The 20,482-nt window shown below is 43.7% G+C and overlaps 1 protein-coding gene across 2 annotated transcripts in view; it reads left to right on the forward strand.

Annotated features, from left to right (window-relative positions):
- ABTB3 (ankyrin repeat and BTB domain containing 3) overlaps positions 1-20,482 on the forward strand; it is a 323,751-nt gene that overhangs the window by 177,710 nt on the left and 125,559 nt on the right. For both annotated transcript variants that reach the window (XM_027967688.3, XM_027967689.3), the window contains exon 2: positions 16,255-16,404. In XM_027967688.3, the coding sequence (XP_027823489.1) occupies positions 16,255-16,404 (150 nt within the window). The remainder of the gene's footprint in view (positions 1-16,254; positions 16,405-20,482) is intronic.

Consider the following 20,482-nt stretch of genomic DNA (forward strand, 5'->3'; position numbering starts at 1 on the left):
CGAATACCCAGCTCAGCCAAAAAAAACGGAACTGTAAGAAAGACGATGGTGATGGTGCTGAGTGCTCACAGTGATGCTACTGTCGCTCCCGCTACTATGATCACTGCTGTGCCTATTAACACCATTATTACGACTACAGCTGCCATTTGAGCTGGTTACCCCCAGGGTAAACACCGTCCTCCATAACAATTACGGGTTTATAACAGCTTTGGAAATTTTCGTGGCTCCCACTGAACCTGTAAAATGTGCATTTGCTGGTCAAGGGTTTTCTTCCTGTAGTTCTGCCTCTTGCCACCTCCTTATCCCTCGGCTCTGCCTGCTGCCCCACCTTTCCCCAGGAGTCCCCTCTCTCCCCTGCTTTCCCCCTCTAGCTAGATCAGCTCCTTCTTCTTCTTCTTCTTCTTTTTAAATAACTTCCTCTCTTTTTAAAATTACACCTTCCTCAAGACTCAGCTCAGATGTCATCTGTTCCTTGAAGTCTTCCTCGGCTGGAGAGAAATAGAGATAAAGATGCAAACTAGGAGATCAGGTATGGGGATTTTATTGGCCAGAATGGCAGCGAGAATGGAGGCAGCAAAGACTCCCAATTAGATGCTGAGAACTAGTCTAGGAGAGAAGCCAAATTAGGAATCTGAAGCAACCAAACCTGCCTTTGAGTGGCTTAGAGGAACACTGCTGAGCACCTTGCAATAACAAGAAACACAGTGACTGTGCTGTGTGCCAGGTATTGTGCAGGTATGGGTGCATGCAAAACAACCCATGGGGGAAATGCTCTTCGGACCACTGCCCCTTCACAAATGAGGAAACTGAGGCACAGACAGATTCATCCATTTGGCTAGCGAGTTAGTAGGGAACACAGCTGAATCCAAACACAGGCTGTCTGACTCGGGCCCATGTGCATGACCACAGCTCTTTTCCTATCGTGATTATTGTTTCTATTTCCCCTCACCCATCTGCCCTCCATTCTGTTCTGCCACTCCCTACCCCTGGCTGTGAGCTCAGGGAGGTAGGGACCAAGTCATTCTCTATTCATTAATTCAGCAAATATTTCATATGCGCCACCTGAAGATATAAAACGTGAGTACATTTGAGAAGTGCTTAGAACAGTGCCTGGTACATAGTGGGTGTTAGCATCAGCAGCAGCATCACCATCATCATCATCTTGCTCATCTAGACCCCCTGCACAAAACCTGGCACTAAGTAGATTTTCAGCGAATATTTTATTGAAAGCTGGATGGTGAGGCATTTCTCACAATCACTCACATTCCCAGAAAGGGACAGCTTTTCCGTGTCAGGAAAACTGACCCTCTTATTCTGAGTCCCCAGAGGAGCCATTTGCCGCCCATCTCCCTTCCTCGAGGTGGTGGATGCATCCCTCCTTCTCCTGGAGGTGGCTCAGTCCCACATCACCTCTCTGACTCCAGTGGGCAGAAGTGATTCCTCCTTCTCACATCAGAACACAGAGCCTGGCCCCACTCTGTGAGCCCCTTTCCCTTTCCTCTGCATTAGGAGGACCTTGAATCATAAGCACATCCCCAACGCAGAAGACAGTCTCCAAACAGAAACCGAAAAAATGAAGGGAAGGTGGGGGCATGGGGCAGGAAACATCAGCCCTCAAGGTCACTTCTTCAGTGGGCTCCAAGGAATGAATACCAAGAGCATTTCTGAAAATAAAATGTCAGAGACAATGATCTAAAAGTAGAGAGAGAAGTGTCTTGAAGAGCTGAGGAAGAAAGTTATGAAAAATGGCATTCTTTGGTATCTCTGTTTCTGCATTAACCACTGGAATTTACCCAGAGGAGAAAAAGGCAAAGGCTGAGAAAGTGTCCAGACTGAGAATAGATAGTACTGAGTTTTAAAGTGAAATTAGATGTCTGGACTTCTAGAAAGACAGGTGATGTTCATTTCAGAATGGTTCCATCAGGTCCCCAGCACCCTGAGGACTTTTGTAAGGCTGTCTCCTGATAGGAAGCACAGGTCTCCTATGTCTGCTGTAACAAATTACTACAAACTGGATGGCCTGAAATAACATAAATGTATTCTCTTACAGTTTTGGAGGTTAGAGTTCAAAATGAGTTTCTTTGAGCCAGAACTAAGATGTCAGCAGCACTATGTTCCCTTCTGGAGGCTCTAGGGGGAAACCCCTTTCCTTGCCTTTTCCAGCTTCTACGGCTGCCCACACTCCTCAGCTCATGATCGCTTTCCATCTACAGCCAGTCCAGTCTTTCTCCCACGGAATCGCTCTGACATGGGCTCTTCTGCGTCTCTCTTCCCTATTTGAAGGACCCTTGTGATCACAGTGGGCTCACCCAGATAATCTGAGACTGCCTCCTAATCTTGTGATCACACTGGGCTCACCCAGATAATCCGAGACCGCCTCCTAATCTTAAAATCACTTGATTAGCAACCTTAATTCTTTCTGCCACCTTAATTCCTTCCACCCTTGCCAGGTAACTTATTCACAGGTTCAAGGGATTAGGACGTGCACATCTTTGGGGACCATGATGTGGCCTACCACATGGTATTACAGATATAGGATTATATGACGATTCTTTCAAAATTGGTAATTCATCTAGACTATTACTCAGTCATAAAAAAAAGGATGAAATAATGCCATTTGCAGCAATATGGGTGGACCTGGAGATTACTATGCTAAATGAAGTAAATCAGACAGGGAAAGACAGCTATCATATGATATCAGTTACATATGGAATCTAAAAAACAATACAAATGAACTTACTTATGAAATAAGAAATAGATTTACAGACATAGAAGCAAATTTATTATTACCAAAGAGGAACAGGGGAAGGGATAAATTGGAAGTTTAGGATTAACAGATACACACTACTATATATAAAACAGGTAAATAACAAGGAACTGTTGTATAACTCAGAGAAACAGGGAACTATATTCAATATCTTATAATAATCTATAATAGAAAAGACTCTGAGAAAGAATATATGTGTATGTGTACATAATTGTATCACTTTGCTCTATACCTGAAATTAACACATTGTAAATCAGCTATACTGCAATTTAAAATTTTTTAATTGATAATTTATTTCTGAAACTGGAAGTGGTTTTTCATGATTCAGAAACTGGATTAAACCAATTTAGTGTGACCTCAGGAGAGTTACTTAACCTCTCTGGTCAAACCTTTGTTTTATTATCTCTAAAATAAAGAGTTGAGCAGTAAACTCTCCTAATGAGCAACTATGGCTTCACCATCTCATGCCCAGGGCCCAGCACATGGTAGGCACTCAGAAAACATGTGTGCTGACTGGGGGCACTGGATTTAGTGGTGTCAAAGGCTTCAACACTTTAAAATGGTTTCATGACTCATGGTTCTAAGTAATAAAACAAAACACAAGTTTTCAAAATGGATATTCACATCTGTCGAGAGAACTCCTCCTGAGCATTTGTGTCATTTTTCTCTGTGACACATATCCTTGTACGAGAAGGCACTCAGTTACACACACACACATGCACGCACACAATAAATGCAAGGATGGACAACTGACTGTGTGTATGTGCATGTATGTGTATATATACATACACACACAGAGGGAGAGAGAGAGAGAGAGAGGGAGAGAGGGAGAGTGTGTGTGTGTGTGTGTGTGTGTGCGTGCGTGCACAGCTCAGTTTTGTCACCTGTAAACTATAACAACAATAATAACACCAACTGTGGAGAACCGCTGTAAGGATTACAATAGTTAATACACACAAAGCACTTAAAATAGTGGCTGGCTCATAGCAAGTGCCATATAAAATCTGAACTATTGTTTCTCATCAGCATCATGAGTCTCTTGCCACAGCTCTGAAAGGATGTGGAAGTTCCATCCGTCACCCTGCTGCGGAAAGAGGAGGGGCCCCAGCCCCTCGAGGAGATCTGGGGCAGCTGCTGAAGGAGGTGGTATTTACCCTGTGCCTTGAAGGAAGGGGGACTCGCTGCCTGTGAAAGCCGAGCGAGGGGCGTTCTGGATGGGAGGAGCTGTGGAAGCAGAGGCATGGGGGGTGGGGCGGGGGAGGGCAGCATCATACCAAGGAGAGTGAGTCCCTCTGTCACTTGGGGAGTGGTATGAAATTCTATTGGACAGATAGGTTAGGTAAAGATTGCAAAAGCGAAGAAGTTCCCATCTTATCCTCTAGGCAATGAGAGCCTCTGAAGGTTGTTGGAGTGGAGAAGGGTCACCATGGGCTTAAGACTGCTCTACGCAGTACAAACAGAGAAGGCGATGGCACCCCACTCCAGTACTCTTGCCTGGAAAATCCCATGGACGCAGGAGCCTGATAGGCTGCAGTCCATGGGGTTGCGAAGAGTCGGACACGACTGAGCGACTTCACTTTCACTTTTCACTTTCATGCATTGGAGAAGGAAGTGGCAACCCACTTCAGTGTTCTTGCCTGGAGAATCCCAGGGACGGGGGAGCCTGGTGGGCTGCTGTCTATGGGGTCGCACAGAATCGGACACGACTGAAGTGACTTAGCAGCAGCAGCAGCAGCAGGCAGTACAAAACATTTAAAATCACCAACTGAGTAGACAGTTCTAAAAGACATGGTGAATATAGTAGAGGTGGGGGTGGGGAGGGAAGAAAATGTCCAAAAAGTCTTATAGGGAGGGAGCCATAAGGTTGTTTTTTTTTTTAAGTTGAGAAACATTGACTTATATCTGGGCTACATCATATATTAATATTTCTTTTTTTTTCAGAAATAAATCCTTATATTTATGGCCTTCTGATTTTTAACAAAGGTGGCAAAATAGTCAAGTAGGGAGAGGATACTTATTTTAACAAAAAATTCTGGGACATATGAACATCCACAAGGAAAATAAACTCACACCACAAACAAAAGGCAGCTTAAAATGAATTGTAGATTGAAAAAAAAATATAAAAGACAAAACACTAAAACATAGGGAGGAAAAAAAAAAGGCGAATGTCTAAAAGACCTTGGCTTGAGTAAGGAGTAATTGTATAACACAAAAGCGCAACCTTTAGAATAACAAACCAGTAAACTGGACTTTATCAAAGTTAAAATTATTTGTGCTTATATTAATATTTCTTGACGGAACTCCCAGAACAGGTGCTAGGAGGAAGAGTCTGCCCAGAAGCATCCTTAACCAGATGCATAGCTGGATAGGGCCCTTTTTCTCCAGCAAGGACTGTGAGCTTTTTTCCCCAGGGGCCCATGGCCTTGTTGAAAGTGCAGTACCTTTTAACAGCAGCAACAAATGAGAATTTAGAGTCCTCTTGAGGTTGATTTTGCTCTGTAATCAGCTGCTGAGTTTCTGGCCTAATGGGATTCTAATGTTTTTAAAAGCCAATTTAGTAATCTTTGTATTTTCAATGGATTGTGAAAGCCCTATTAGTTATTTATATCAGCGTACACATGTGTGGCTGCAAATGGCAGATTTATGCTTTTATGTACCATTAACATCTACACTATGTTAACAGCACCATTTAGCCAGCTCTCAAAATGTTGGCCTAATCTCTTCCATGCCTGTAGACACACACACACACACACACACACACACACACACACATGCACACACACACACACACACACCCCTCTTGTCATTCTGTGTGGTCAGCCATAGGGTATTTCAACTTATTAAATATCCTAGTGAATAGTTCCTTACTATATCATATCAAATAAGTGATAAGTCTGTAGTCACCAGGCTATTTAATTAAAGATAATCAGTCTTTGAAGAGTTAGAATACAATTAAATATACTTAACTCTAAAGCTCGGTTGAACATGATTTAATCTTTCTTGGGTGATTCAGGATCTCCCAGGCCTTGGAGGCCTTTGTTATGAATATAAATGATCTTCATGCTCTTACTCTGCAGAAGTTCCATTGGAAAAAGATTTCCAGTTGGAATTCTGCCAAATGCACAGACTTCTACTGTAGAAGGTACCCTCGCAATTACCTGGAAATGGTTCCTAGACATCCTGGGGAAGACAAACCTGTGAATATTTGTCCTTGGCATAAAAATGTTCTGACAGCTGCTGTGAAATCCGTTTTCCAGCCCCTGTTCTTTCTCTAATAGGGAGAAATTCTCAGCGGGGTGCTAATGTATCATTAACACCTTTCTTTAAAACATACTAATCTTTCTTTTCCATCAAGAACTCTACCCAGGCCTCATTCATTAATTCAACTTATGTTTTCTAAGGAAATCTTAGTGAAAAAGAGTAGAACAGAAGAGTTGGCAGCAGAGAAAGGCACAGCCGAATTTGTTTCCGGGCACATGCTGTAGATTCAAATAAATCTAGGAGGTCTCTGAAGTGGATATACATGCCTACCACTCCCGCTGCCTATCAGTTCCTTCCTTCTTTTCCTAATGTCATCACCTGCACCAGCTAAACCATATTCAGATACTTAATGATTCACCATTTAAATTAGTCTGGGAAAGAAGCAGCTTGAAATAACTTCAACATACCTTGTAATAAGAAAAGGCAAAAACTGATAGGACTGAAAGGAGAAATAGACAAATCTACTTTGATTGTCGGAGACTAACATTCTTCTATCAGAAGTGACAGATCCAACAGGTAGAAAATCAGTAAGGACAGAGTTGAACTCAGCACCTTCAATCAACTGGACATAATGGACATCTATAGACTACTTCATTCAACATCAGCAGAATCCTTCTCAAGCTCACATGGAACATTCACCAAGATAGACCACATTCTGAGGCATGAAACACACCTGAACAACTTCGAAAGAATAGAAATTATACAATGTCTGTTCTCAGACCTCAACAGGATTAAACTAGACATCAGTAAAAGAAAGATAGCTGGAAAATTCCAAACACTTGGAGGTTAAGCAACACACTTCTGAATATCATTTGGGCCAAAGGAAAAAATCTCAAGAGAAGTTTAAAAAATATTTTAAACTAATAATAAGTGAAAACACAACATAAAAATTTATGGGATGCAGAAAAAGCAGTGCTTACAGGGACATTTATAGCAGTAAATTCATGTCTTAAAAAAAGAAGATATATGGCAGAAAACAGCCAGATATTGTAAAGCAATTATCCTCCAATTTAAAAAAAATTATAAAAAAGAAAGATGTAAAATCAAGAATCTAAGCTTTTGCATTAGAAAACTGAAAAGAGAAGAGCAAATTAAATCAAAAGCAAACAAAAAGAAATAGTAAGAATTAGAGCAGAAATCAATTAAAAACAGGAAATCAACAGAGAAAATCAATGAAACCAAAGCTGGTTCTTCGAAAAGATTGATAAAATTGATGAGCTGCTAGCCACGCTAAGAACAAAAAGAGAAATGACTGAAATGAAGAAGGAAACATCACTATAAATCCCATCAACATTAAAAAAATAATAAAGAAATACTGTGAAAAACTTGGTGCGGAGGGAGGAGGTGGGGGGTTCAGGATGGGGAACACGTGTATACCTGTGGCAGATTCATGTTGATGTATGGCAAAACCAATACAATATTGTAAAGTAATTAACCTCCAATTAAAATAAATAAATTTATATTAAAAAAAAAACTTGGTGCTCACGAATTTGGTAACTTAGGTGAAATGTACCAATTTCTTGAGAGACTTAATCTCCCAAGACTCACAACAAGAAGAAATCAACAGTCTGGGGGATTCCCTGGTGGTCCAGTAGCTAACGTTTCCTCATTGCCAAGGGCTTAGGTTCAGTCTCTGGTCAGGGAACTAAGATCCCACAAGCCTTGCAGCACAGCCAAAAAAAAGCAATAGACTATCTGAATATATCTATTAAAGACATTGAACCAACACCTGATAAGCTTTAAAACCAGGAAGCATCAGGCCTAGGTAATGAATTCTACCAAGCATTTAAGGAAGAGATCTCACCAGTTCTCTACAACCACTTTTGGGCTTCCCTGGCGGCTCAGTGGCAAAGAGCCCCTGTCCACCTGCAGTGTGGAAGACTTGGGTTCGATCCCTGGGTCAGGAAGATCCCCTGGGGGAGGAAATGGCAACCCACTCTAGTGCTCTTGCCTGGAAAGTTCCATGGGCAGGGGGCCTGGTGGTGGCAAAGAGTCAGATACGACTGAGCGACTGACCACAGCAAAACAACGACTTTCAGAAAACGAAAGCAAAAGGAACTCTTCCTAACTCGTTCGGTGCATCTGATGAGCCTAGCATTACTCTCAATACCAAAACCAGACGACAATACTACAAGAAAACTACAGATGCGTATCTCTTGTGAATGTAGATGCAACCACCTTGAACAAGATATTTGCACGTCAGATGCCATAATGTATAAAAAGAGCATATTACAGTCCCTTCAGCACATCAGTTTTCTTGCCTCTGTGCTTTGGCTTTTGCCGCTCCGTTTTGCCCTTTCCTACACCTTCCTCTTCCCCACAGCCCAGCCCATTCACCTAGGAAACCTCACCTCATCTTTTGGTACTGATCCTAGGACAGTTCATCTGTGAATCCTTTCCTGTCAACGCCACTCAGGTAGACTATCCAATTTCTACGTGCGCCATTAGTGTAGCATGTACGAGCTTCTCTTACAGCTCCTGTACATAAGTACACTCATAAGCATGTGTACTTATCCCACTAGATTATGAATTTCTTAAGGAGAGGATCTGTGTCTTTTCATTATAGCCTCAGTCTGGCACATTATGTGGGATGGATGAATGGAGGAATGGAGGGGTGGAGAAATGGACAGATGGATGGGAGAGAGGGAGGTTAGGTGGGTGGATAAGTAACTAGATCAATGGAAGTTAAGCTCCAAGAGAGCAACTGCTCCGTATTGTTTACCTCTGTACCCCCATTGTATTGGATACGCCCAATACACAATGTATTGGATAGTAGATGCTCAAAAAATAATTAATTAATTACCCTTTAATTAGTTAAAGGATGATCCATAATAAAAGTGGAGGTTTGGATGGATGGATGGATGGATGGATGGATGGATAAATGAATGATGATGAATGCATTTGAATTATAAGTATTCAAGAGGAAGCAGAATGGCCACCTTGATGTAGAGCAGGAAAGCCTCCCTTGTCCACAAAGCTGCCTCCTCATTATTTTACCCTGGCCTGTTGCCATGTGTTAATTGAAGTGTCAAAGACTAGTTTTTAACTCAAAACACTCTAACACTCAAGTTCCCTGTCTGTTGCACCCAGGACTAGGTTATTGCCCAGCTGGGTTATTACCTTGCTGGGTTATTACCGCCGCATGACACTGCACACACATGTCACCACTGTGTAGGAGAACAAAAAAGACAGATGCTTTTCAGAGAACTAAATAGCATCCCTAGGTGACGTTGCTGTGAAGTAGCACTGGTGCAATTCAACCTGAGCATTCATTCAGGCTCCAGCATCCACACTGTTTCAACTTTGCCGTAAGATGTCTGCTTCCCCAGGTCTCCTAAGCTCCCCTGGGAAGATGCCCTGACAGTTCCAGGCCGACTTGGCTCACCCAGTGTGATCCATGCATGCTGGACCTCATGCACGCTTCTGCTCTGCTGTTTCCCCCATAGTGATTCAGTTGGTGGAGTGGTCTGTCTCCCTTGCTGACCAGGAGCCTTTGAGAATAGAAACGTGTCCTGCTGTCTTTGCGGTGCTTAGTGTTGGTGAATGAATGAATGATCCATAGATACCTTCATAGTCTTTTAGTTTGTTTGTTTTACTTTATTTATTTTCATTTTGTTTCTTATTGGAGTATAATTGCTTTACAGTGTTGTGTTAGTTTCTGCTGTGCAATGAAGTGAATCAGTTATATGTGTACATATATCCCCTCTCTCTTGTACTTGCCTCCTACCCACCCCCATCCCACCCATCTAGATCTTCACAGAGCATTGAGCTGAGCTCTCTGTGTTATACAGCAGATTCCCACTAGTTACATATTTTATGCACAGTAGTATATATGTGTGTGTGTGTGTGTGTGTGTGTGTGTGTGTGTGTGTGTGTATCTCGTGAAGTCACTCAGTCGTGTCCGACTCTTTGTGACCCCATGGACTGTAGCCCACCAGGCTCCTCCATCCATGGAATTTTCTAGGCAGGAGTACTGGAGTGGGTTGCCACTTCCTTCTCCAGGGGATCTTCCCAACCCCTGGAGGATCCCCTGCGGGATTGAACCTGGGTCTCCCGCATTGCGGGCAGATGCTTTACCGTTTGAGCCACCAGGGAATTGCTGCTGCTGCTGCTAAGTCACTTCAGTCGTGTCCGGAGGGAATCACTACATATATAAAAGTTCTGACCTCTCAGTTTATCCCTGCCTCCCCTTCCCCACAGTGTCCACGTGTCCGTCTCTACATCTGTCTCTATTCCTGCCCTGCAAATAGGTTCATCTGTACCACGTTTCTAGAGTCCACATATATGCTTTAATATACGATATTTGTTTTTCTCTTTCTGACTTATTTGGCTTTGTATGACAAACCCTAGGTCCATCCACATTTCTGCAGATGACTCAATTTCATTCCTTTCAATGGCTGAGTTATATTGCAATGTATACACGGACCACATCTTTTTCATCCGTTCGTCTGTCCTTGGTTATTTAGGTTGTTTCTATGCCTGACTATTGTAAATAGTGCTACAGTGAACACTGAGGTACATGTGTCCTTTTGAATTATGATTTTCAGTGGCTTAGTGGGTAAAGAATCCACCTGCAACACAGGAGACACGGGAGATGCGAATTCGATCCCTGGGTCGGAAAGATCCCCTGGAGAAGGAAATGGCACCCCACTCCAGTATTCATGCCTGGAAAATCCCATGGACAGAGGAACCTTGTGGGCTGCAGTCCATGAGATTGCAAAGAGTGGGACATGACTGAGCGACTAACACCTTCATTTCCAGGGTGTATGTCCAGTAGTGGGATTGCTGGGTCATATGGTAGTTCTATAGATATCTTCATGTTCTCTTAAGTTGGCTTGCTTATTCACCCTGGGCACTTCAGCTGCCAAGGACCAGCATGTTATTGAACTCATTTCTGAAAATTCTCCATCTTTGTGTTTTCTACTTTTTCTTATTTCTTTTCATGTTTTAGCTTCAGACTTCCTAAGAGCTTTTCCCATTGAATGTAATTCATGATGGGGGAAAAATAAACTGTGGTCTGGGTGCATCCTAATTGGAATATGGCATGCCTCTCACAGATGTGTGCTCACCAAGCCAGCCATGAATTTGTTTCCCACTGCCAAATTTCTTAAAATAAAAAGGAATTTCCAAGCCGATTGTGCAAACATTAAAAAAAATCTGATAACTTCCTACCTTATTTCTTAATAAATTAAACAGTAGAAGAAAGCCCTCCAGCAGCGTATTATTGAATTCCTAAATCTTTCCCTTCAAAGAACTTCACTTGGATTATTAACAAACATTTATCGACCCCTTTTCTGTGACAGGTTATCCATGTAGATTATCCCATTATGGCCTCCCAAGCACACTAGGAGGTAGATAGCATCAAACAAGTTTCAGAGGGAGAAACAGAGGCTCAGAGGAGCCGAGTCACAAGCCCCAGGCCTCACAGCTGGGAGACGGTGAGGCAGGAATCTGAACTCAGCCAGGTCTGTCCAGTGCCAGTTTGAGGGCTGGTGTGCTGCACCCCAGCTGCTTCCTTCCCATTTCTTAAAGCTGGGATGGGTGCCAGGACCCTCCACTTTAAATTCTGGGGACAACCTAGCAGAAAACAAGGCTTAGCTTGGCAGGCAGGACACCGGACAGTTTGTCTCCTTCTCACAGCCAGAGACAGACAAGGCAGAACCCAAGCCTGGGTCCAGGATGCCAAGACCTTATGTAGCCCATCACCACCATCACATCAAGGGGAGATTGGATGACTGCTGATGGTTGTCTTATTTGCTTTTCTCTTGGTGGGTAAATAGCATCCTGATCCAATGATAGAATGGAGACACAGAAGAGCTGAGTGGAGGGAAAGGATGGCAGGGTGTTGTATTTGCCAAGGAACCATCCTATAGAGGTAGGCATTCAGGGAGGCAGAACTGCCCAGATCGCCGCCAGCAGAGACAAATGCCAGATCAGTGGTTGGTCCAGGGGCCCACCCAGAGACATGGCTTTCATATTTTCTATCCTAAATGACCTAACCAAAAAGTTGTCTGTCTCCAGTCACACAGGATTGTGGAAGGATGATCTGCAAGACTGTTTGAATCCAGACATTAGATAAACAAAGCTGCACATTGTGGGAAGAGGCCATTCAGTGAGGCACTTGCTATAGGTTGGAGGCCTTAAATATTTCTTTTCTTGAATCAACACAACAGACTGGTGATGTGGATACTTTAACCCCTTTTTGCAGACACGGAAACTGACTGAAGGTCTGGAAAGTGCTTTGTCCAGGTTGCCCAGGGGACTGGGGCAGGACTGAAGCCTGTTTCTGGCCTCTGGCCTCCCCATGGTTAGTCAGTCCCAGGTTGGTTATGGCTGGAAATGTGGACATTCAAAGACACTGGTTAATCATCTTTTAGCACTTGCCAACCCCTTTGAAAATGTGAATGGATTTCCCCTTAGACAAATGCATAACCCACTCCACAGTGATAGATTTCAGTAAGACGGTGACCCCTTCAACAGAGTAGCCACTCCCCAGTGGTCACCTGCTCTCCAAGGTGACCATATCCCTTTAGGTCCAAAGTCATATTTGAACCTTAGGTCTCCCCTGTTTTGAAACTTTGGTCAGTCACCAGGCTGTGACTGTCCTTGACTCGAAACAGAAATTGATGAGTACTCCAAAACACTCAAGCCTGTATCTGACACTAAAATATGCGGCTAGGACCTTCTTATTGACATAGTTGATTTTTATACACAAAAAAAATAATAACTCTAGTTTATGTGTATACCCCATATAGAGTCGTCAAAACAAAAGAAAAAAAGGAAAACCCTGGTATATAATCTTTGCATAATAGATCAATTATAGATTTCTCAAATCCTAGTACTCTAGCTTTCAAAGCTTCTTTGAATAATTATATTTTCACATTTAAATTTCAGAACCCTCTAAAAGGAGGATGAATAATTCTAAGGGAAATTATTTATTCTCATGATGAAGCATAAAGCAGTTCAAAGCTACGTTTATACACATTGACCAATTTTCATCTCAGTTAACATATGTCAAGCAGGTACTATTGCTCAGCACGTGCAAAGTACTTTAGTACACATGGTCTCATTTCATCTCCCACCCTCAGCAGTGCCATGAGGGAGGTAAGGCTATTCTTATCACTCCCATTTCACAGAAGAGGAAACTGAGGTCCAGAGAGGTTCTCTGACCTGCCCAAAGTTAAACATGGGTAGGAAGTGGTAGAGCCAAGACTGATGCGCTGGGTTCCAGATTCCAAGTCTGGAGTCACATTTGAGGCACATTTGCTTATACCTCAACCCACGTGTGAAGCAATGTTTCAGATGCCAGCCTGGGATAGGAACTTGCTGTGCATAATGCAATTACCCAGAAAGCAAACCTGTGAGGACATGTCAGGGCCTTTTGTATTGTTCATTAGAGAATGTCATCCTCCCTGACAGTCAGGGCTCACTCCCAGGTCTCCTTTACTGTGAAGGCCCCTGACTACTACCCCCTCCCCCAGCAGAGGGCCTCATCCCCTGAACCTTGGGTCACCTGCTCTCATTTGCCATGTGCACTTTTAAGAGTGGTAAATCTCTGAATTAGAGTCAGGAACTTCAGAGGTATCAGATGAAGGGTTGGCCCAACATTCGTTGCCAAGGCAACAGCTACTTGACTTGACCTCTGACCAAATGTCTGGGCAGGTGAGCAAACCGGAGGAAGCAAGGATGACTCAGGGCGTCCCTGCCTGGGGTGATTGGGGGATGACTCAGGTGTTAAGGGAAAAGGACAGGCAGGAGGCCAGCCTTACGTGATGGGCATTTCTGTGAAGATTTTGCCTTTCCTGAAAAACTGAGGGTCCCTAAAGTGTGGAGATCACCTCTCAACCTTCTCTACAGCTGATGTGGAACCCAGCCCAGTGCTAAGTAGTATCCAATAAATCATTGATCTGTATTGTCCAGTTAATGCCAAGGTGTGAACCAGCCTGGCTCACAGAGTTTTTCAAACTGCCAGTCACGACCCACTAGTGGGCCATGAGATCACTTTTGGTGCTACACTCAGCATTTTTTATTGGTAAGGTAGAAACGAAGTGAAAAGGAAAAAATGGAGCATGCCACATACATAGTAAGGATTAATATTATTTTCCAAGATTTTTTTTCATGGAAAACATGAAAACTGTGTGTAGTATTGGTGGTGGTGATGGTGTGTGTGTGTTAATGTGTACTGGTGATGGTGGTGGTGTAGACACTGAGTCGTATCTGACCCTTTTACGACTCCATGGACTGTAGTCCACCAAGCTCCTCTGTTCATGGGATTCTCAAGCAAGAATACTGGAATGGGTTGCCGTTTCCTTCTCCAGGGGATCTTCCTGACCCAGGGATTGAACCCACGTCTCCTGCTTAGCAGGCAGATTCTTTACCATGGAACCACCTGGGAAGGCTCTGTACTAGGTTGTGATATAAAATACATTCTTATTGAGTCTAAGATTTTTGAAAAACAATAGAAAACAATTTTAGAAAACAATCTCAGAAATTCATTTGACCAGTTTCCTGATTATAAGAACATTAAACATTAATGGTCATTTTTACTATTTATCCATTTGTTTATTACTCAAAAAAATCTGTTATGGTTGCCTTCTCCGCTGTTGTCAGCTTGTTAGGTATGAAAGTAAGATATTCAAGACGAGCGACTAGGTCAGTGTGGCTGGAGCCACTAATTATGCAGCAGGGGGCAGAAGAGGTATGTTCTCTCCCTGCTCGTGTTCAAAGGAGGAGCCTTTGTTTGCTGGGCTTTTGTGGTTCACAGGGCGAGGAGTGGGCTTGAATTTTGACGTTTGCCTTCTGTCGGTCCCCTCGCCCTGACAGCTGGCTTAAATAATTCAGCACCTGTGTGTTGATACTCCTTCATTGCACTCCAGCTTTGTCATTGGCAGTCTTGTTTCTCCAGTGAGTTTATTCTTGAATACATCTTCTGCTTCTTTTGCATCTCCAAAATGCCTAGCAGAATTGGGACTACTGTAGGCACTCAATAAATGCTTCCAGCTTATTGACAACTACTTTTGTTCAGGTCCCTGCTAATCTTCTCATCTTCTCCTACCGTAGAGCATGTATGGTATGGCTTTGTGGTTATGTGTGCAATAGTCCATCTCCTCCACTTAGACTGTGAGCCCATTGGGAACGGGAGTATGTGTATCCTGTCCATCACCATATCCTCAGTCCCTAATGCAGCACAACACATGCCTGCCTCATTCGTTGTCTCCTCCGTGATTGACATCCAGTAGGTGTACCTATTAGTCATCATCATAATAATACTGAGTAATGAACAACCCTGGGTATCTCAATGGCATATTAAATTAACACTTGCTTTTGTGGGGCAGCTCCAAGCTACAGATTGTACTGGATCAGCTCTGTGGGTCTCTCACCTTCCTTACGCCAGCAGGCTAAGCAGGGTGTGTTTTTCTCACGACAATGCAAAAACACAAAAGAGCAAGTTCAACTGCACAGGTGCTTTTCAGACGTTTGGTTCCATCATATCTCTTAACATACCTTTGGCCAAAGTTTGTGAAACCAAAAGTCAAGGAACAAGAAAGCACACTCTGCCTGTGGAGGGCGTGGTGATGACAGGAAGAGTGAGTATTTCTGAATAGTCAGTCGAGTAAGTTCTCAGTTTCTCACTAAGTGTTCATGGAATGGAAAGGACGGGATGAAAATAATTGGATTCTAGGGATCTCCCATGGGCATTCACCATACAAGTTACAAAAGCCCGTGGGGACTTTTTAGCTCCTGAAATACAGCTCTACAGAGAAAGCCAGAGCTTTGTCTGACAGATAACAGCCCAACCACCCAGAGTGGAATTTGCTGGGGAAGTAAAGAGAGCCCTCAGAGGACTGCCAGGAGAGATGTCCTCCAGGGCGCTTGGGATGGCAGCTGCCTCGGGAAGGCTGGTGGGACCATGACCACTGAGTTCTCAAGAGGTGTCTCTGCGCAAGTGAGGTCCCTGCCAGTTCTGAGGAAATGATTTTCTTCTGTGTCCTTTGGGCATGTGCACATACAGATGAATGTCTGTTAATCAGCAGGAGACCTTTGGAAAGACCTAGACATCATTTCCAAGAGGATGCAGAGCCTTGGTTCCCGTGTTTCCTTTGCGGTACCAACTCTGGTGTGGTTTGAGGCTGTGTGTGGGGTTTGAGGGGTTTTGCACCCCTCCTTTGGGTAGCAGAAAAATAACAATCTGTTTTCCTTTCACCCTCTGTTCCCACCACCTGCAGGAGTGCTCTGCCTGCCAGACAGCCTGAACCTTCACCGGGACCCACAGCGGACCAGCAAGCCGGGAGAGCTGCCCATGTTTAGCCAGTCTGAGCTGAGGACCATCGAGCAATCCTTGCTGGCCACCCGCGTCGGCAGCATCGCAGAACTGAGTAAGTGGATGCTGGTTCTCTGCCTACTCTGTGCCCAAGGGGCCGACTGTGCTCAGGGCAGTGTTCTGTAACCAATCTGGTGGCTCCTTTTATTAAGCACCCGCTATGTACACAGATCAGTGTTGATGGCCGTGGTGAAGGCAAGGGCTCTGGAGTCAGGTAGACTGGTAAAGACTGCCTCTGATGGAGGTCAGCCTCCTACCCTTTTCTAAGCCTCCATTTCCCTTTTTTATAAAACAGAGAATATGGTAATACTTCACTTAGAATGTAGTTGTGGTGACTCAGCAAGCTGACACCCACCAAGGAGGTCTCTGCAGTCCCTAGCACACAGTAAATGCTGTAAAGACTGTTGATTTCCACAACGGGACTATGTCTGTTCAAAATCCTCCACTGGCTCCCCATCTGATCCACAGGAAAAGACAAAATCCTCAAAATTTCATCCAGGCTCCCTACCTGAATCCCTCAGACATCTTCCTCCACTTCCTCCCCAGGCCTGCTGAACTCAGTCACACTGGTACCTCTTGTTCCTTGAACATAGCAGACATACCTCAGGGCCTTTGCACATACTGTTCCCCCTGTATAAACCATTCTCATCCTCCAGATGTCCACATAGCTTATTTCCTCATTACCTTCAAGTCTCACCCAAATGTTACCCCTCAATGAAGTTTTCCCTGAGCACCCTATTTAAAATTATAGCACCCTAAGAACCCTGATCCCTCTTCACTGCTTTACCTTTCTTCCCAGCTATTACCCTATGACATGCTCAATTTCTTTTTGTTTTTCAGTAACAAGTCCACTGAGATAAAATTCATATCCTGTTCATCTACTTAAAGGGTATCATCATTCAATGGCTTTTAGTGTATTTCCAAGTTATACAACCATAACCACAATCAATTTTAGGACATTTTTCATCACCCCAACAAGAAACCTGATAGCCATTAGCAATCATTCCCCTCCCTCCTTCCCCCAGACACCCTCAATAGTTGACTCATTAATTTTTTTAAGTATCTGTTTCCTGCTATTAGAATATATTCTCACAGAGAGAAGAGATATTTGTTTTGTTCACTGTTGTAACCTCAGCACCACGAATACTGCTTGGCACATAGTCCTTGGGAAATGTGAAAAAGAGGGAGAGACAGAGACAAAGAGAGAGATGGGAAGAGAGGGAGAGAAGGGGCAGAAAGGTGGAGAGAAGAAGGCTGGGGTGTCCCAAGTTTGAGTAATGATTGCTGTGCTTCTACACCTCCTAATTCAGATCTGGGCTGAATCTGGCCAACCAGAGGAATATAAAACTGTATTTACTTATGATCCAATTGATTGTCCAATGACACAGCCATGTGTTAGCTCCAGATGGAACTAGAGTAATGATCGCAGAAATGCTAGAGTATGTTGAAGTGTGAGATAGTGTGAAATTCTAAAACATTCTGAACTATAAGAGACTTGAGGACCTATAAAGCAACTTGTACCTCTTCCCAAGAATTCCCTGTATACCCAGGACAGTCATCCTACTTCGAGCACGTGGCTTGCACCTCTGCAAAGGGAAGCAGTCGCTGATTCGAGCTGAAGGGGCTCCTTGTGTTCACTAGAGCTTTCTTGGCACCTGAATTTGGAAATTGTGCTTCCATTCCCATCAAACCCCCAAAGTCATGAGATGCCTCTGATTACCGGGTCTTCCAGCCACTGGTCAGTTGTATGATTGTTCTTAAACTTAAGGATTCTGCGGATCCCTTTGGCAGCCTGATGAAGCCTGTGGACCCTGCCTTAGAACAGTACTTTTAAATGCATGAAATAAAGTGTATCAGTTTATAGAGGAAGCTAATTATATTAAAAGACAGTTATCAATATATTTCAGCAGAACTGTGATATAGTTTATATCACATTATATGTGATATAGTTATCATATGTTTTATTAGAACATTATAAAACAAGATCTAGCAGCAACTCTGGTGACCTATTATTTTGAGGTGGTGATGTGTGTGAATGATATTTTGAGATATCTGCAACAGTTGGAAGTGGGGGAGGGAAAGGTCTACATTTTAACAGCCCCCCACCCCAGAGATTCAGATGTAGCTGGTCCAAGCAGATCCCTTGGGGAAACATCTCAAAGAAGAAATGCCTTGTTGTTTGGGACGCCACCAATTTCCAAAACATGCCCATGACCTTGGAAAGGCTGATTCTGGCTACAGGGTCGGATCATGTCTACATGGGTGCCACCGTGGAAGAGGCCCCCACACGTTCTCCTCTGGGGTCTCAAAGGGTTGTCCTGAAGTATTGTAAGGGCCCCTCCTAGCACCTGGGCTGGAGCTCTGCTCAGTTCCAGTGCTTCTCTTGAAGGAAAGGATTTGCTAAATAAATCTGCACTTCACCTAAGCAGGCAGTCCGCAGGAGCAGCTTGTCACGTAAATTGTTTTTAAGGACAATTTGTTCTGTAAATTAAATGCTGTCGTTGCCGTTGAATATTGACTTTCGCATATGAATTGTTGGCACACAAATAGGTGCTGCTAATTATGAATAGGTTCCCTCCGTTCATTAAGTCAGCCCCGTAGAACGTGTATGCAGAAGCATGTTGATAAGCCACGTCGGCGACAGAACGTAATAAAATTGCCTTCTTTTCTGATCTGACTGTAATTTAGACTGACTTGCTCTGTGGTCTGAATCAATACAGCCTTGCCCTTCTGTGTACATAGAGAGCTGTTCTTCATATTCAAAGGTTACTCTGCCCGTGCGGATTCCAGAAACCACTGTTGTTCCAGCAATGGCGGGGTGGAGTCTGTTCCCAGCTGTCCCTGCTCTTCTTAAATCAGGCTGTTCGGGGGTTGAGGGCAGAGCCCCTGACTATAGCCTTCTTAAGAGCCAGCAATAATAGATGTTGATCTAGGGAACTATGAAAAATCTACACGAGCTACTTCCAGTGTAACCATTATTATCCACAGAGATGTGGGAATGAAGGTAAGAAGGGATAAACAACCTAAGATCAACCACACCTGTGAACTGATGACTTGAAATTGAATCCAGTTCTCCAGCCAGAGCTTTCATCACTACACATGACTCCCTGTCTCTGGGGGAAGCCTAGTATTTCTAGATGATATGGGTGGACTGTATCTGCCTGTATAATATCGGACCGTTAGTCAGACCTTTGTTCCTTCCAGGTCTGAGGATCTGCAGTTTGCTCTGTACCAGGTATCGTGAATGCTGCCCTCAAAACTAAATTGGAGATGTGAGAATTCACGAAGGTTACCGAGTATTCCACCCCACTCCCCCACCCCGCTCACCCTGCCCTTGCCCGCTGAGACTTCTTCCTGTATATGCCCTGCTTCTATCCTCAGGGCATCATATTAAAACCCCAAACTGCCTCCGTCAGTGGTGATGTATAGTGATGATGTTATGGCTTGGGGCAAAAATACAGCCACTATTTCCAGACCACCTACTGTGTGCCAGGTGCTTTAAGCACATGAAAGGAATTATTATTCTCATTTTATAGATAAGAAAACTGACTTGGATAAATGTTTTGCCGAAAGCCACACAGCTCCTAAGTGGCAGAGCCCCATTTCAAATCATCTTTTCTTTTTCTGCTTAACTGTGCTGTGTCCAGCTGAGTTCTGCACTTTAAGCACCTAACAGTTGGCCCTTAGCTTGCGAAATATCTGTTGAGTGTCCAATGAATATACGAATAACCCACAGTGAACTAGTCTGTGAAACAAAAGCTGAAGAAAATGCTACAGGGGAGGGGAACTCAATGAAATTCTTGTCAAATATTTTGTGTTCTATTGAACTGAATTTTGAACTCAGAGAGCTAGAACTGGAATCTCTGTATGTCAAATTATTTGAAAGTGAAAATGAAAGCCGCTCAGTCTTTGCGACCCCATGGACTGTAGTCCTTGGAATACTCCAGGCCAGAATACTGGAGTGGGTAGCCTTTCCCTTCTCCAGAGGATCTTCCCAACCCAGGAATCGAACCCAGGTCTCCCACATTGCAGGCAGATTCTTTACCAGCTGAACTGAGCCACTCACATTATTTGAGTGAGAAACTAAATCAGGAGATCACAAAGGTCCCCAAACTGACACAGCCTGGTGATTC

Source organism: Ovis aries, chromosome 3 (genome assembly GCF_016772045.2).
Source record: "Ovis aries strain OAR_USU_Benz2616 breed Rambouillet chromosome 3, ARS-UI_Ramb_v3.0, whole genome shotgun sequence".
NCBI classification, from domain to species: domain Eukaryota; kingdom Metazoa; phylum Chordata; class Mammalia; order Artiodactyla; family Bovidae; genus Ovis; species Ovis aries.